General features: G+C 39.0%; 1 protein-coding gene across 1 annotated transcript in view; it reads left to right on the forward strand.

The window, feature by feature from the left end:
- LOC116695270 (ephrin type-B receptor 1) overlaps positions 1–19,232 on the forward strand; it is a 96,038-nt gene that overhangs the window by 57,760 nt on the left and 19,046 nt on the right. Inside the window, exons 10-14 of the mRNA XM_032525401.1 lie at positions 7,070–7,235; positions 7,694–7,799; positions 9,490–9,551; positions 9,649–9,846; positions 17,497–17,744. Of these exons, the coding sequence (XP_032381292.1) occupies positions 7,070–7,235; positions 7,694–7,799; positions 9,490–9,551; positions 9,649–9,846; positions 17,497–17,744 (780 nt within the window). The remainder of the gene's footprint in view (positions 1–7,069; positions 7,236–7,693; positions 7,800–9,489; positions 9,552–9,648; positions 9,847–17,496; positions 17,745–19,232) is intronic.

Consider the following 19,232-nt stretch of genomic DNA (forward strand, 5'->3'; position numbering starts at 1 on the left):
GCCTGTAAACATAGAGGCTTCAATGAAGAGAAGGGAGAGCATTGTAACGCTTTAAAACCTATTTTATACAGTCTATTTTTAAAACACACAGAAGAAAGTAAAAATGTTTGTGAAGCAGTCGGCTTGTAAAATTAAATGAGAATCAAAGTCATAAAAATAACACCAAAAAAAAGGGTTAAGCGTTAAAAAGTTATTTAAAAAGTATATCGTGAACAGGGTGAATCGAGATCGGGATTTTAAAACAATTAATCGTGCAGGCCTAATCAGCATATGTACTAATGGAAAGAAAAGGTGCTTATTGAGAAGTGCCATCTTGTCCTTTAACCAAACTCATTGGCAGTTGGCTTTATCCTTCCCATTCTTGACCATTGTGCAAGAGGCATTTCCACTACTTCTCCATCCAACCATTTTTTTTTTTTTCTGCTTATCCGTGGCTGGTCGAAGTAGTCCAGATCTACCTCTTCCCAGCAACGTCTTTCTGGGGTATCCCGAGGCTTTCCCAAGCCAGATGAGATATACAATCCCTCTAGCATGTCCTGGGTCTTCTCCGTGGGCCTCCTAAAAATGTGACCTGCCAATAAAAGAGAACCTCAAAGACGAGATGCCCAGGCTCTAGCCTTATCAGATGCCCAAACCATCTCAACTGGCTCCTTATTGTCAGTGTTATGCAAACGTGAATTGAAATCTCAATGTGACGATAAACAATACCATTTCACTGCTTTTTGCTGTTTATCAAGATCTGTGTATCTCCCCAGCTAAATCACTTAAAGACAAGAAGGCCAAAGCACCATTGTATTCTTTAGTGGCTGCTGCTGAAGTCAAAACTTATGGAGTTAGATTCCTGCCAAAAGGTTGTACACAAAAAAATGTGTTGCACACAAATAAAAGTTGTTTGTACATAAAAAAATGTGTTTGCACACAAAAAAGTTTTTTTTACAAACTGTCCCCCAAACGTTGCACTCAAAACATCATTTATAAATTGTCCCGAGTACAAAACGGTCTCTGCTCGCTCAAAACAGCCTCTCCTCGAGTACGAAACAATTCCACACCCCTCTGCGGCAAATTTTCTGCCAAAAGTCACGTGATACGTTAGAGTAGTTCTGACTTCGCGACAGCAGGGGGCGCACTCAAAACAACTGAAACGCCCGTTGGCTGAGGAAGACAGATGGCATTTCACAGCTAACACCATAGCACCCCACAGGGAGCTTCCTAACTTCCACGGTGAAATGAATATCTGACTATGTCATACTATGCGATAGAGCATTTACTTTCAGTTAAGGCACCGCTATGTCCGGCAAGGCGCCGTGTTACTTTTCAAATCAAATAACATGAAAGCTAGCCTGAAATTGACACTGCTAAACACCTTTTGCTTTAGTCCCCTGGTTAGCTTCTCCCTTTACTGTGGTATTTTAATAGATAGAACCAGAGTGGATACCGATAAAGGCATTGTTAACAGCTCATAATTTGGGTTTTATGTTTTGTTTTTTAACAAAAAAATAACAAAAAATAACCTTGTCTATCTGCATAGTTTGACATAGTCAATATTCATTTTTCACCGTGAAAGTTAGGAAACTCCCCTGTGGTGTGCTCATGTGTGTTGAGGTTCTTGAAATGCCGTCCTGTCTTCCTCACCAAACCCGGGCGTTTCAGTTGTTTTTGCGTGCGCCCCCTGCTGTCGCGAAGTCAGAACTACTCTTAACGTATCACGTGACTTTTGGCAGAAAAGACTTTTGTTTTGAGCGAGCAGAGACCGTTTTGTACTCGGGGACAATTTATAAATGATATTTTGAGTGCAACGTTTGGGGACAGTTTGTAAAACAACTTTTATTTGTGTGCAACACATTTTTTTATGTACAAACAACTTTTATTTGTGTGCAACACATTTTTTTATGTACAAACAACTTTTATTTGTGTGCAACACATTTTTATATGTACAAACAACTTTTATTTGTGTGCAACACATTTTTTTGTGTACAACCTTTTGGCAGGAATCTAACTCCATAAAAACTCCTATTACTCTGCTCTGTGAGGCTTTTTGTCTGAAGCAGTCAAGCCTCCAGCTGTTCTGTAGTGGACAAGGTCCGAACGTGTATGACCCAGCAGACTGAGGCACAAAACAATTCACTGCCAGAGTCCAATGATCAAACTAGCCTGCATAAAGAATGTCAAACCCGGGGCACCAATGAGGGCCTTTGATTCAGGGGTGAAACTTGCAGGACCTGATTGCTTTCTCATCAAAGGGTGCTGCTCCAGGACAGAAACAGACTCCAAAGAAAGGACAAACTGTTGCTGCATATCTTCTTTTCTTTGTAATTCAGTCTGTGGATAGCAATGTGTTAGGAGGCTGAAAGCTAATTTAAAAGCATATCTATCACCCAAAGCTAAACATAAGAATATCCTCATCTTTTCTGAAGCTGAACCAACAACTGCCAAAACAGAAAGACTTTCACTGCAGACCGATTTAAAAAAACAAAAGAGCAAAGCACCTACAAGGGATTTTGTGAGATACACCAAATAGAACAACTTGCCTCCACAGCTCACATTTGATTTCTTGCCATTTTGCTATCCTTTTCACAAAACTGAAGAAAATAGTTGTTGGCATGTTTTTGGGATACCACTGCTAGTCTCTGCATTCAATTTCTTTCTTTTTAATTCATACTGTCAGTGAGTTTGTGCTTTCATAACTCGCTACATTTGTGGGATGCATTTATAACAACTGTAAATGCTCTTCTTATCTATTCTCCTTGATGAAGACACTCAGGCACTCTCCTAAAGTCCATGACTCCAGAGGGCTAGCTCACAGATTTCCATTTTCCAACACAATATATTGTATTGCTATAATTCCACTACTGTGCACAAGGAAAGGGGTGAATGTGTGTCATTTTTATTGTGGTTGCATCTCTTGGTTGAGTGTGTGCTACGTACTAAATCTTAACTAAACTAAATACAGCACTGACACAACTGTTCATACTGTATGTTCTTATTGTAAACTATTACTACTAAGTTTGCCTTCATGGATGTTGATGCTTTTGATAAATATTCAGCTTTCAACAAAATCAAGAAATAATGTATGCATGCTGGTATATGCATTAAGTATGTACAATATAATCTTGGTATCCTACAAAAGTTATGTAATTATTACCTCACTTATGTTTGCCTTTTTTATTCAGACTAGGATCTTTCTTGTCTTACTCACACATTTTTAAAAAGCTACTAAAATGGTCAACACATGCCAATCCAGTGATAATAAAAGCGGGGTTCTAAAAATCCTTATTAAAGATTTTCTTTCATGGAATACATTTTTTTTAAAGGTAAATAAGTGAAATGCAATTATGCCCTCATCAAAATGCAGTTCATGTCCGTTCCAAGAAGAATTATTGCAGAACTGGCTGTAGTTCAAATATTAAGTGTTTAACAGCGGCATTGTTTTTTGTTGATGTGCCTAAAATCTTCCTGACATTTAACCTTTTGTGATCATCCAAGCGGTGACCGTCCTCGCTTTCAGTAGTGGGACATTGTTTTTTGCCGCAGCACTTATTAGGAAGGAGCTGAGGTGGAACATATTATAGAAGACATTAAACATATAGTGTTCAGTAAAAGCCACCAGAATAAAACAGCACCTCATGTCATTATGTCAGCCAAACCATATGTCAATATGAATATGGCAAAGTTGTACTTTAGTTGTAAAGATAACTGCACTGGCATCACAGAGTGAACACTCATGACAACGCCACAGTTTTTAAGTGAAGATGTTGGTTGAAAACTGCATTTAAAGAATGATAATATTATGTTCATGCTTGAGAGGCTTTCTGAATCTATAGGAAACTGTACACAATGTAATAGGAAAGGCTCACGTTGCCAGTGATAATTAAGATTAACATACAACAACACAAATACATCTCAAGTGGTGGGGGTGCTGCACCTGGGGGTGGGAGTGCTTCTTCCCACAGTTTGGGTAAGAATGAAGTTCCTGAGAAAGATAGAGAATAGCAGAGACATAAAGAGAAAGCTGAGATTCTGCCTCTTGGAGAGCAATTAGAGTGAGTTTAGGACAGAGTGAGAAGAACTGAGAGATGTACTCGAGCTGCAGTCTGACAGTCACCGATAAAACACTTACTTTGTCAAAATCAGGGCAGCGACTTTACTCAAAGCGTGCCTTATTTGCTGCTGCCCTTTGCTTTAACATTATTTAATATGGAAGCCAATTAAGACCCGTAATCAAAAGTTGGCAGTTAGGTTCTTTCATTGTTTTGTCTTTTAATATTTCTTCCTTGATACATATCTTAAGACGTGAGGAATACTGCATATACACTGTAGACAAGCCATTCACATAAAGCAGCTAATTTTAGCTCATGGCTTTAAGTGTTGAAGTCCTCGGGGAGCAGTTTGATAAGCCTGGAGAGAGAGAAATGACAATTTTTTCCTCACCAGACAGCTGTACTGCCCCCCCCCCCTACACACACACACACACACCCCTCTTCCCCTCTTCCCCAATAGCCACTCTATAGATAATGACGTTTTAATGTTGTAAATTTGATATGGCACATGGAGGCAGAATTTTCCCCCACTTCTTATCTCTGGCTTCCAGACCTTCCCAGATGGGTTGCCCCCTAACCTTTTCACTGTGGCAAGCCTAGAGGCCCCCCCACCCACACCCACCCACACCCACCCACACACACCCACACACACACACTCACATTGACACCCCCAAATCCAAACCTCACCCTGACACAATACCCCCATTTCTGTGACCATTTCCAAATATAACTCTATCTTATTCTCTCCCAGGTTTTTAACACTGCAAACTCTGTGGTTGCCCATGGGCCGTGTACTAATTATGACAGTAGGAATCTAGCTTATCATATTACAATATATCAATTGCGCAGTCCAAATAAATAAGACCCTAATGATGTTAAATACAAATCAAATCCTAATCAAAATGCTGTGGGTTGACAGGAATAACACTAATACATGACAGAAGACAACTCATTTCATAATAGTAACAATTGTATAGCCACAAGCAACAACAAAAGGGGTTCAAGACAATCACCGACTCACACTCAATTCAAATCATCTTGAACCTTTTTTTTATTCCTGTTTGTGTCTTTTTTTTGATAACCCTCTTTCTTCTGCTCTCTTTTCACCATCAACCCTTCACCTCCTCCCTGCTCTTTTCCCTCCTGAACTCTCCTCCTCAAGACTCTGATCTCTCTTCTTCTTCTTCTATTTGCTCTGCTGTCGATCCCTCCATCTCCCTTATCCTCGCGGCATGATTCCCTCCCCCATCCTTTCATGCCATCACCAAACCATATCTGTCGTTCCCTCTGGACCATTTCGATCTTGCTGCAGTAGAAACCTTTTTATCTGAAAGAAATGGCTGAGAGGAAGTCGGTGTAAAAAGATAGAGGTCAAAGGGTGTAGCCTTGGGTTTATAAGATAGGTGGTATGCCTAATTCCTTCAGGAAAATGACTGGATGGAAAGAGCGCCAAATGCTTAGCTAGATCTTTCTCTAATCTTTTCTAACTAATTAACTGCAGCATCACTTTGTTGTTGTTTGAAGGCAATGGTGGTAAGAATGGGTCAAAGAGTCAAAGAGCAAGAAGTCAAAGAGGAAGAGGTTGTTTTTTTTCACAAAATATGAAGAATGTATTTGTGGAAAAAATGACTGACTGAAAAGAAAACACTATTTTTTCAACCCTAGTGGTGTCTTGCATTGCAAATCGTTTAGGGTTTATGTGCCAAGGCTTTGAATTATGCCCTTTTTTCTTTTTCTCTGTCACCGCTTCAGTAAATGGAATTCTGTTTGTGCTGCACAAAACACGGAAAAATTACATTTTGTAAAATGTAATGGCAACGTGTCTTTCCAGAAACAATGACCCAGTATCTCTACAGAACAACATAACCGTTCACACCAAAGCCTGAGGATTATCCAGTGTGAAAAGTACATTTCTGCAAAGATAACTTCCTGCTATAAATGCAATTTAAAGACAATGGCCAGGTACCACTTATAGAGCAAGTTAACACCAGACAAAAGTCTCCATTTTGCTGACCTTCAGTCAATCAGGAGAGACATGTTTGCAGATATGCAAATTATGTTTATTGTACAGCTCAACAAAATATACAAAGTCTTTGATGATTAGACTTGATCACTATAGGAATATTTTGTATATATATATATATATATATATAGGGGTAGAGAACCATCAAACCCCCCCCCAATGGAATCTAGACACCAGTGGTGGCGACAATGAGCCCAAAGACCAGACCGAAGGAGGCTCGGACCGGTCAACTGGAGTAGATGACTGGAGGTGGAAGGGGAGGTGGCGCGTTGCACTCTTTGCCTGCAACGACAGCTGATAGCAAAGGGAGAAACTGATTTTTTTAAAGCAGGGTTGTCACTCTGTGATTGGCCCTCACATTTTGTGTACCATTCTGATTGGTTTATTTGGAAGGTGAACGCCTCAGCTGATTCGAGTTAGGTAGAGCATTGATTAAGAGGGAGGTCTTCCTGAAAGAATTTACACTGAGATACAGTTCAATCAGGAGAGACTAGTTAAAGATATGCGACAGAGGAAATAATTTACACTGAGCTAGTTTAATTTGAAATCATACATGTCATTGTAGTGATTACTTCCATTTCACTAAAAAATACACGTAGTACCTGTAGGCTTTTACTGTACATTCCTTCAAACCCCTCACTATCTACATGAGTCTGGACGAGCACGGACGTAAACTGCAACTTGACTGGTTGGCGAAGGCAGTAATTGTATTTGACTGTTGGAAATGGAAAATGACAAAGAATGTGATGAAGACTGGCGTCCTGTGATTATTTCAAACTCAATATGTTGCAGTTACAACATCCTGCCAGGCTGTCTGTGGTGTCACATTTTGAAAATAGTGAATGTCTCAGTTTGTACTGTAGCATTGGAAGAAATAATCTTCTCTTAGCTGAAGGCCAACACTGAGTACTAAATTTAGTCTCTCTTAGTCTGGGACAGAAGAAGTGTTATCCTCTCACTTGGCTTTCTGCGAAACATATATTCATCTCTCTCTCAACCTCCTCTCTAGTCCCTGTCGTCAGTACTGAACAGTTCAGTGGTCCAGAGCGAAACACCCAATGTTGTTCTGGAGGGTCTGAGGCCGGGGACCGGCTACGTGGTGCAGGTGAGGGCTCGCACTGTGGCTGGCTACGGAGCCTACAGCAAGGAAATGCTCTTCCAAACGCTCACCGACGGTAAGTAGTTGGATGTGTGGGTGGCTGAAGTGTTTGTGTGTGTGTGTGTGTGTGTGTGTGTGTGTGTGTGTGTGTGTGTGTGTGTGTGTGTGTTTGTATGATGAGAGGAAAGAGATTGCAGGACTGAGAGGGGAATGTGAGAGTTAGCAAGATGAGCAACAGCAAAATTTGGCTGTGAAGTAATTCAATTCTGCCCTACTTTGTGTGTGTGTGTTGTGTGTGTTGTGTGTTTTGTGTGTGTTTGTGTGTTTGTGTTGTTTGTGTGTGTTTGTGTGTGTTTGTGTGTGTGTTTTTGCAGTCATGTAAAATGAGCTTCGTAAATTATACTTTGTGTATATGTTCCCTTCCTGAAATGCTTAGTTGTGTGTATTTGAGAGTCTCAAAAATATGTAAATATACTTCTCTTTTCAATGTGTGTGTGTGTGTCTTTGTGTGTATCTTTCTATGTGTTTCTGCAGATGAGTATAAGTCAGAGCTAGGACAGCAGCTCTCCCTGATTGCAGGCTCTTTAGTCGGTGGAGTGTGTATTGTCTCATTGGTAGCAATCGCCATCATCTGCACCAGGTAACGCACCCACACATGTACACACACACACACACACACACACACACACCACCACACACACACACACACACACACACACATATACCACACACACACACAATGTGCATTCATTTGTGTCTCACAGGAATATCCTAACTGGTAGAAGTAATATCCCTTTACAAATGATACATACACTACCGGTCAAAAGTTTGGGGTCAATTCGGAATTTCCATTGCACTCCATTATAGACAGAATACCAGTTGAGATCAGCTGCATGTTTTTTTAACCAGCGCAGCAGTTTTCATATTACATTATGTGCTTACAAATTGCAAAAGGGTTCTCCAATGTTTTCTCAGTTAGTTTTTTTTAATGATATCAGATTAGTGAACAGAATGTGCCTTTGAAACATTGGATGAATCGTTGCTGAGAATGCATGTAGATATTGCATTAAAGATCACCCCCCCCTCAGATCAGCTGGTATTCTGTCTAACATCGAGTGGAATGGAAATTTGTAAGTGGCCCCATACTTTTGACCGGTAGTGTACCTTGATTAGTCCAATAAAATGTCCTAAAGCAAGGCATTGAACATGTAATGACTTGATAGGATTCAATATGGCTGATCATGTTTCTTTTTAAATCTGGAAATGTAGCTGTATAAATTTGAATTTGTTTGAACATTTTGAAAATCTGATACAAAATCAGATTTGAAGATTATGAAGAGAAATTGATATTTAGCCATCATTTACTTACAGAAAGTGACAAGAAGTCATGTAATGAAAGGTGTAATCCCCTTTGCTAGTTAAAAAGATTTTGTGGAGAAAATTGGGAAAACCCCCCAAATAATTAACCTATTAGCTATAAACTACTAAACATAGTTTTTGTGCAACCATATGCCACGACATACTGTATGCAGACACATTAAATAAGAAATGCCCCTCACCTCCCAGAAACCTCAAGCAACAAACTTTTTTTTCCTGTTTAAAGTGTTGATTGTAAAGATTTTTGATTTATTTTATTTTCACAACAAAAACATTAAAACAGTGTTATACGTTTCACAAAAAGAAGTGATGGACAATTGCCAAAAAACCCTCAAGGAGCTTAAAAACAATTTGTATATTATTATGTAAAAAAACAAACAAAAAACAAAATCAAATTTCTTTGTATAAAACGATTTAAAATTACATTTAAAGCACAAACCCATATGGAATATTCAGACAACTTAGGAGCAACAATCTTACTCTCTTTTTAAACTGTTCTTTAGAAACCTCAATGAGTGAAGTGGGAAGACTGTTCCACATCTTTGACCCTCTGTATAACACACTAAACTGTGTTTGAGTCGTACAAGAGTAATAAGACAACTACTACGAGTCGGATACAGGTGAAATTCATTATTAAAAGTAAAAATATTACAAAAGTGCTGGGGAAGATCAGTTGACGTATTAAATATTCCAGAGTGCATTTCCTTGTTTCCATCCAAAGATGACAGCAGGAAACAAGAGCTGACAAAACACAGCCGTGACAAGCCACCAAATACTAATGAATTCCTGAAAGACTTTTTCCTTCTCTGAAGCAGACTATTTTTTATTTTTTTTGACGTTCAGGCAGACTATTTATTTTACAGACAACCAATTAGCATTTTTCATTTTTGTGTAGCGTTTCTGTCTGCTTGCCTCTTTCCTCACCATCTCTCCGTATGTGTTTCTGTCTGCAGGAGAAGGCAGTTGAAAGAGAGTGTGTACGGTGACAAGCTGCAGCAGTACAACGCAGGAGGAGGTACGACCAGTACTGAAACTTTAAATGAGCTCCACCTTTACACACACCAAACGTCCAAAACAGGGTTTGTTTTCACACTTTCAAATTTTCTCCTCAGATGTGACTCTGAGGCCTGACATGTTCAGTGGTCCTACCCCCACTGTGACCTTTCCTACCTTGTCCGAAGGCCATAGTTCACCGGGGGTCAAGATCTACATTGACCCCTTCACCTACGAGGACCCCAACGAGGCTGTCAGGGAGTTTGCCAAGGAAATTGACCCCTCCTGTGTCAAAATAGAAGAAGTCATTGGATCAGGTTGAGATTTTCATTGACTTTGTGTTTTTGACCCTAGGTTCACCCTTAAGCCCAGTTCAGACCAAAGATTTGCGACGCGCCGGTCTGTGACGTTGGTCTGTGAACAACGTCACACACAACAACAACATACAACATACTCAGTTTTATTGGCATTTCTTTAAACCAATCAAAATCGTCTTGGGAGAGAAAACTCAGATTGGACAGATCTGGACAGTCTAGCTAGCTGTCTCAGTTTACCCTGCAGAGATCTGAGGAGCAGTTAACTACAGTCCTCATCAATCCACCAGAGTTTAGATTTCCAAAAGAAAGAAAGCGGAACATTTTATATCTCAGATAAAACCAGCCATTAGCGACTTGACAGGCGGAGTTGCAGGCGCAACCATCAGCTGGCTTGAGTGAAGTTGAGAAGGGTCGTTTTAGACCGCTGCAACCTTTCCCTGCGATGTTATTAAATTGCTTGGTCTTGTTTCGAATCTTTGGTCTGAACTGGGCTTTACTCTCGCTCCCTCTCTCTTTCTCTCTCTCTCTCTCTGTCTCTCTCCCTGTTGTTTATGAAAGACAGAAACGTCTTTACAAATGCCTCAAATGAAAAGCCATGATTATTTTATGTGTCAAATATTACTGTGCATTCATTCTGTTTGTGCAAGAGCTTTTGTTCAAGAGTAAGATAATAAAAAACACACAGTCCTTGTTCATATCTACTATTAACTGCTTCAAGGGAAAGCTAGATTAGTAAACCTTGGTTTCCTCTGAGTCACTTGAACCGGCAGATACTCAACAGTAAATTAATCAATTTCTTCAATTGTGCTAGATATTTATGTCAATGAGAAAGATTTGGAAACATGCACTGCCAATTTATAATTTTGCTTTCTTTTTTTTTCCTTTGAAGTCAGGAGACATGTTTTATTCATGCTGAAAACTTTCCCAGCAATACATAAAAACAGTCTTGGTGAATTCTCTTCTATCCGAGCTGAACTGTGAAAGAAATGCTGTGTGATGTTTGGCAAATAGAGAAAGTCAGACGCGAAAGGGAGTCCGAAGGGTAAATGTTTTGGGGAGCAGGAGGTTCAGCTGTCGAAAAATAATGGAAATAATGAAATGAGAAATGAAAATAAGACAAAAAAAGGACACATTTTACATTTGCTAAGATTTTATTTTACTACTAATCCCTGAGTACTGAAACTATTTAATACCTTAAATTGTTACAATGGTGGAGAAGGTTGGACCCAAATGCAGAGATGGCCAGGCGATGTGGTGAGCTTGAATATTTATTAAACAAAAATCCATACAACAAAAGGTGTCCAGAAAAAACAGCAGGCAGGGTTATGCAAAAACAAAGAACAACAGGAACCACGGGAAAACACAGACACAAAAACAGGCAGGCTAATCCACAGCACCCTGACAGGGAAAATACCACAATGATGAGGGAAGACTTGGACCCTGTTTACACGTACTTGGTTATTTTGACAAACTGAGACGTTTTCCTTTGTTTCTACCCTTCGTTTACACGTGATCGGGGAATTCCCCTTGAAAACGAGTCTTTCTAAAACCTCCGGCCAGAGTGGATATTTTGGAAATCTTCATTTGCACGTTTGCATGTAAACTTATGATATAAATAACATATATAAAAACGTATGAACACTTTTCTGAAAACTGACAACTGTGCATTGTGTTATTTTTTAAACGGGAGAGGTTGAAATGTCCGTTTATGAAAATAGCTGCACACGTGTAATCGTAGTCTAAATACACAGGGTAACGAGAGACGGGTGACACTAGGTTCAGGAACAGGTGAAACACATCAGGGCGGGGCAGATGATCACAGAGGCGGGAAAACACAAGGCAGGTAGTCAAACCAGACAAGACTAGGGAGGAAACACGGACTACAACATAAAACAAGAACCAGAACACATACACAATCATGACAGGAAACAGAACAAATACCCAATCATCACATAAATAATTTTTTTATATATATATATATATATATATATATATATATATATATATATATATATATATATATATATATATATATATATATTAATATATTAATATATATCATCTTCCAACCCGGTCGTCAATTGCAGGGCATGTAACAATAAATTGGCATTTGACATCCGATAATTAAATATTTAAATTAATTTGCCGTTAAAAACCATTGGGAATATGAAATACTGAAGAACAACAGTAAAGCTATGTAGCTGATATTAATGCTTAATGGTTAAGCATTTTTGCATCAAGTCCACAAATAAATAAACTTTTCAAGGTCTCAAAGACGAGCTGTGTATGATATCTCCATTTCATTTTGAACTCTTTTTTTTATGAAAGTTCAGTACCACCTACCATGGGGTCAAGGTGACATTAGTAAGCTGCCTCGGGGACTCACATCTCTAGTCACCAGTTCACTGTCAGTTTTACTACTTGGATTACTTTAAAATGCTCATATTATGCTGTTTGGCTTTTTCCCTTCCTTTTATTGTGTTTTGTATCTTTTTGTGCAGGTTATAGGTCTACAAAGTAAAAAAGCTTAAAGTCCACCCCAAGGGGACTTACCATCTCCAACAGAAAACACTGTTCACAAACTGCTTAAACAGCTCTATTGTAGTCCAGCCTTTACTTCTGTGACAAACGTGCATCACTTTCTAACACATATTATAATGCTCGCCTAGCAGCTAAATCAGAATCAGAATCAGAAATACTTTATTCATCCCCGAAGGGAAAATCTGTGTTGCAGTTGCACAAATAGTAGAAATATAAATAAAGAAATAAAAGGAGTGTGGATATTTACATAGTTAAAGGAATATTATGATACAGTCTTTACATAATTAACATAATTAAGGTGTTGCAATGGTGAAAAGTAATAATAATAATAATAATAATAGTAGCAGTTAATTATTGCACACATTAAAAGCCAGTGTTTTTGCACAAAAACAGATAATATTGTCCAGTTTTAACTTCTAAGTGTGTGTGTGTCAGACACTTAGAGGGAGGAGTTATAAAGTTGGCCACAGGCAGGAATGACTTTCTGTGGTGCATTTTGGGAGAATGAGTCCATCACTGAAAGAGCTCCTGTGATTGAACGGCAAGCCATGGAGTGGGTACGAGACATTGTCCAAGATGGCATGTAGTTTGGACAGCATCCTCCTCTCTGACACACCCGACTAAAGTGGCACACCCTCATACTCTGCTTATGATTAGCTAGTCTTTACCTAGCTACTGCGCATGTGCAACAACAAAGATGGAATTGAAGTGAAATGCCTTACTCTAGCTAAAACAGAGAGATCAACACAACACAAAACAACAAAAATTGTGTTTTTTTGAAAACTAAACCACATAAACCTGTTCTGGTACAACCTCTAAATACAATTATGAACCTGATGAGCATGATATGAGCATAAATTTAAACTCAGGTGGGTCCTTCATTAAAACCTCATACTCTTCTTTTTAATTATTTTAGTTCATACTGCACTCATGTGGAACATATTCCTTAGTACATTTGTGTCCAATCAAATTACCATAAACTAATCAACACAAAACTCACGCAGGGTTAATATTTCAGCTTGGAAGTACTGGTTGTTTTTTGGGTCTCTGTGTACACTGCACTTAATCCGAACACAATGCATACACAACACTCACTCACACAACACACATTCATCCTGGCCCCGTCTCATAGTGTTCAAATCTATTTCTTAGACCTCTCTTTTAGTTTTTGTTTTGCTTACATGGTTCATATTCCTAATAGTGTGTGCATGTAATCTAATTACAATAACCTCACACAAATGAAGTGTTATTCCAGCATGTGTGCACTGGTTGCGCTAAACTTAGGGAGAACTTGGGGGTGACAGGGAGATAAATTGTTAATGGATGAAAGAATAATTACAAAAGTTACCCTCTGTTTTAGTCTAATCTGAGTGACGAATCACAGTACTTCATCACGTTGATGCGAAAAATGTGAACATTGTTAAAGGCAAGGCTATTTCTTTTAGACAGCACAATTCAGACACAAATGCAATATAAAGTGCTTTAAACAAGCATAAACATACAAAGCAAATAAAACAGAACATTCAATAATCATAAAATAAAAAAACTGTAGATTTATAAGACTTTAGTAGCATACAAATGTAGGAATGACTGTCTCTAAATGACCTCAGGGAAAGCAATGGCAAACTTCAAGTCTCGGTATATAGGAACACAGAGTTGGGGCAGATCTCAAGGGTTCTTGCGGTTTATTCCAGATCTGTGGTGCATAGAAACTAAAAGCTGCTTCTGCATGTTTGGTTCTGACCATGGTGATGGTAAGCAAGCCCGTCTCAGATGTTCTAAGACCTCTCGATGGCTCGTAAAAAAGCAGCATATCAGACATGTATTTTGGCTCCAAACCATTAAGTGCTTTAAATGGATAGTTAGCACAATTTAAGTGTATGGCTAAATGTATATTGTTTCATGGTGTGTATTAACATATTGCCCAACCCCAACACCACCATCTGGCTGCATTGCATTCATGATTTGTATACCTCAAAATAGATGGAGGGATGTTTTTACTCCAAATGTTATCCCTCAGTTAACTCTTTTCTTTTTTTTTCTTCCTTTGGGCCAAAACTAATTAAACCCAAATGGCCACGGAGCTCTGGGTGGTTATGGTCATGAACCAGATTGTGACCCTCACCGCTGAGAGTATGTGCTCTGGGGGTTTGGTCTGTTGAGGCTTTCCGTAATCCCTCCGTTTCTCACTTTATTTTTCTCGGGGGAAGGTTTCTCACCTCAGCCAGAGGTGACAGAGGAGAGATGAAAATAACGGGAGGGATGGGAAAATATGAGCCTAGGGTTGATACTAGCTGTGGCCGGACTTTGAGATCTTAAACAGCTGGATCTCTCCCACTGTGATAGAAAGTAAACATGTATCCACAGCTGTTTCTCTCTTTCTCCCTCCCTTCGACTTTCTCTTTTGTTTTCCTTTCCGTATTTCTTTGATACTTCCTGTCTTCATCTTTCTCTGGGATACGGCCCCTCTGGAGTTTTAGAGTTTGTTTGCATATTGAGAAATGCTAAAACAAAGAACCGAGGGGGAGAGGGAGGGGCAGGAGATCAACAGATTGAGGAAGAAAGATGAAAGTAGAAAGCACCCTTAGGAGATGATAAAAATATCTCACCTCAGTCTCTCTCCCTCTTTCTCTCTCTCTCTTCTTCTCTTTCCTTATTACTATCGTTCACACTGTAAGAAATGTCTTCGTAAAAAGCACTTTATTTAAATCTTGAGACACTTTAATTTACAATTGAAAGTAGCGATAATATTTCACTTTACAGGCCAGTTACTATACCACCGTATTTAGATATGCTGTAGATTTAAGACAGGATTGGAGAATAAAACCGAGGAATATTTCTTCTAAAATATCATATCTATATTTCTGCTCCATATTCTCCTTGCCCACCTCTATTTTAGAAAAAGAGGAAGTGAGATGTCATCTGATCTTGCCTCTCTTTGCGAAAATTGCTGTTTTCATCCCTCTCCGTCCATGCTTTCATACTTTCTCCCTTCTTCTCCTTTTTTATCAATACTGTCTCATTTCCATCCTTCACTCGTTCATTTCTCTACCCCCTAATCTTTCTTTCCCCCATCCTCTCCTTTTATTCTCCTTCTTATTTTGCCCTCCATCCATCTCTACTTGAGCTGGTTTACAGCAGTGACAGTAGATAGTTTTTAATGAGCAGTGAGATGTGGAGAAGAGATCACAGTGAGACAGGACGACACAGCCTGTCATCCAATTCCCATCACTCATCCATTATTCACATGTGATTTATATCTCTGGGATGACGACTTTTATTTTGAAGTGATATTCAATTTTCATGTCCCCAAGCAGCATATGGCTGCATTTATTTCGACAAAAGACATCTGTGTCACCAGCAGTGTAGGAAGTTTTTTCTACATTGAAGTTCAAGACAGTTCATATATTTGACATTGTAACCAACCACGACCTACCAGTTCATACAGTATGTCAACATAGCAATACATAAAGAAAGCAAAAACACGTGAAAAAGGATAACCTCCTGGAGCTTTTAGTTTAAGCAGTTTTTCCCAAAAAACTTTTTTGTACAGGACTGCCTTTGTCTCCTCCACACTGTGGAGCTTGGGGTTTATTTGAACATGACATGATAAACTGACTGGTTACACTTGAACATGTCTCTTATAGTCTTGCTTTGCCAGACCTTCCTCCACATCGCCGCAAAGTCTAGCTAGCTGTCTTAATTTACCCTGCAGAGAGGAGCATAGTCCTCATAAATTGGGAGTTTAAAATTCTAACACAAAGAAAGCAGAAGGTAGCGGACATCCGGCCAAAATGAAGGACATCCAGCGGAATGTCCGGCGGCACCTGAACAATCCCTGAAGTGGAACACAATGAATTTAGACTACGTCTCATACAATGTCGGTATAACGTCAAACACTGAAAAAATTGTTCTATAAAAAGTGCAGTTGCATTTAATTGAAGTGCTGGTCAGATAGTCGAATAGCTTCAGTAAACCCTTTGTTCGGTATAACCATTTCTGTAACTTTCCAAAACCGATAATCTGGCATTCCCACTAACGTCATGGCAGATGTGGTGAGGTGAGAAAAGAGCAAGGGTTTGAACTTCTCCCTTTTTTTCCTTTTTCTTTTACTTTTATACTTTTTCTTTGAACCATTATCACCGTATTTAAACAACATTGCCTCCCCTCTCTAAGAGGCTATAAATACACTACAAAGACTTTTGATCACGTCGTACGATCTACTTCTGATGGAGCATGACCAACCCTATGTGACTCTGGTGGCTCTTTTTTAAAGTCGGATAACCTAATGATGCCATTATTATGAATGTCATATAACCTTAGAGTAAATACTAGGTAGTCCAATCGTACGCTTTCTTACTTCTTGTCAGGTGGCTAATGCTAAGTAGCCTACCTAGCTGACAGATAAGCTGGCATCCTATGTGACCATGGAGACATCACCACATACGTTGGAAATTGAAAGTATGGACAGAGTTAGAAAGAGAGTCTCTTTTTTCCATGCCTTGTACCTACACAATAACAATGGCATTGTTCCTTTTTATCTTGTTTGCCGCCTCTGCTACAAACCTTTTCTTCGCCCGAGAGGTGCTATTGACAGAATTTAATTTTTGTGGTTCTTTTGGTCTGCGAAAACACCACCAGTAATCAAAGCCCTCAACCTCATTCTGCTCGGGCAAAATCGCTCAGAGGTCATCAGTATGAGACTGAGAGAGTGTTTGTGTTAAACACGCCCTGCCCCTCATGCTACTGCCCAACTCAGCTGCTGAAAAGGACAATATGCTCCCCTTTGTCTGATTGATTAAGAATTTGTAATCCTAAATTGTAACCAAATGGTATGACCTTCAGCCCATCTGCTTTCTCTGTTGACCAATTTCCACGTCATACAATGTGATTAAAATGCAATTATTTATTTGTCTATTTGATTATGTTTATTCAAGGGCTCGGAAGTCAAAGAAGCGTTAAAAAACATCCCTAATAATGTACTTGTTTTCCCCTGCTGAGTCACATAATGTTTTGTAAAAGAGTCTTAAATGTGTACTGCTCCTTTTTGATTTTGCTCTAGGACAGAATGCTTTCATTTCAGCTCTATAATGTTTTCTTCTTCGTCAGGTGAGTTTGGGGAGGTGTACAAGGGTCGCCTAAAGCCTGTTGGGAAAAAAGAAATTCCTGTGGCCATCAAGACCCTGAAGGTTGGCTACTCTGAGAGACAGAGGAGGGACTTCCTGTCTGAGGCATCAATCATGGGCCAGTTTGACCAACCAAACATCATCAGACTGGAGGGCGTGGTTACCAAGAGCAGGCCTACAATGATCATCACAGAGTTCATGGAGAACGGAGCACTTGACTTGTTTCTCAGGGTAAATAACACAAACAAACTGTACACACAAATGCATATATATGTAGCCATTGTAACAGTGTACTGCTGCACTTAATATCATTTTCTAAATGATCTACAGTTTTAATTTTGGGCGGATACAGTGGAAGTGCAGGAATGCATACTGTACCACTAAAATGACCCTGGTATCAACACTATATATTCATAAAAATTATTTATATAGTGTATATTATTAGATTGAAGCTGCTAATGTTAGATATGTTTTAATACTGCTAATACAAATTACAATAATAATAAACCTTATTAAAACTGCACTTTTAAAAACAAAATGGTTGAACCCCGGGTTAAACTACTAACATCAGGACTACAATGAGGCAAATAAAATTAGGCAACTAAAAATAATATAAGAATTAAATGGAAAAAGCAGCAAACAATAATGATATCATAAGAAAACAATACGTGTAATATATGTATCCATAACAGTATTTACAAAACAATCTCAACCTAAAGCTACTGAAACTTTAATTGGCTTCTAAAGTAAAGTTCTCTTTTTACCTTCAAATACTTGTGACTAAATGCAAATAATGCATTCATATAGATTCCTGTGACTCAAAGTAAGACACTGATTGAAGAAAATTAATTTTCAGGGTCTTTTAAAAGTCCATTTACATTCTTATTTTGGAACTTTCAGCTGAATCACATGGGCTTCATCAGCCGGTTGAGTCGTATGAGATAGTTGAAAGATTTTGTTTTTCAGCTTTTGAAACATTTACATCTTACAATTTGAAACCTTGTTTAAGTGTTTAAGGTGACTTAGTAATCCTCTTTAACACAAGGCAGGACAGGTTTAATTTTACAGGCAAAATGAAGCCGTTAAGGAAAATATCTCATGTTTTTTGTAAAATAGCATAGAGGAATGTAGGTGTAATTTACACGGTACATACTGTGTGTGTTAATGTATGTGCCTACAGTATTGATATACACATTCATCTTCTTATCTAAAAATCACCATAGTCCAAACCAAGGACTATGGTCTGCATGTATTGAGAAAAAGCGACAAAAACATGGTAAAAATTGTGGAAATGAAACACGAAAAAAGGCGTAAAAACGTTGAACAAATTGTCAAAGAGAAATTCCAAAAAGGCATAAAATGCACCAAAACTAGCCCTAAATACGCCAGCTTTGATTATTTGGGGGGGAGTGTAGCCGTAAATTACGCCTATGGTCCAAACACAGAAATATCCAAACAGATGGGAGGAGTGGGAGTTTTTGGAGAAAGAGAACTTCCCGCTTATCCTTTTCTCCTCTCTTCTCCTTCCTGTGCTCCTTCCTCCTCATCCTGCGACCGCGTCTGTCTGCCAGTCTGTCCGTCCCTTTGATCCTGCCCTCCTTTCGAGGCGCCTCCAAAGACAGAAAGAGAAACTCTTTGATGTTTGGTTCTCACAGTGTGACCCCTTTTGACTCAAAAATCCTCCACTGACTTACACACACACACACACACACACACACA

The sequence above is a fragment of the Etheostoma spectabile genome, chromosome 9, assembly GCF_008692095.1.
Source record: "Etheostoma spectabile isolate EspeVRDwgs_2016 chromosome 9, UIUC_Espe_1.0, whole genome shotgun sequence".
Lineage (NCBI taxonomy): Eukaryota > Metazoa > Chordata > Actinopteri > Perciformes > Percidae > Etheostoma > Etheostoma spectabile.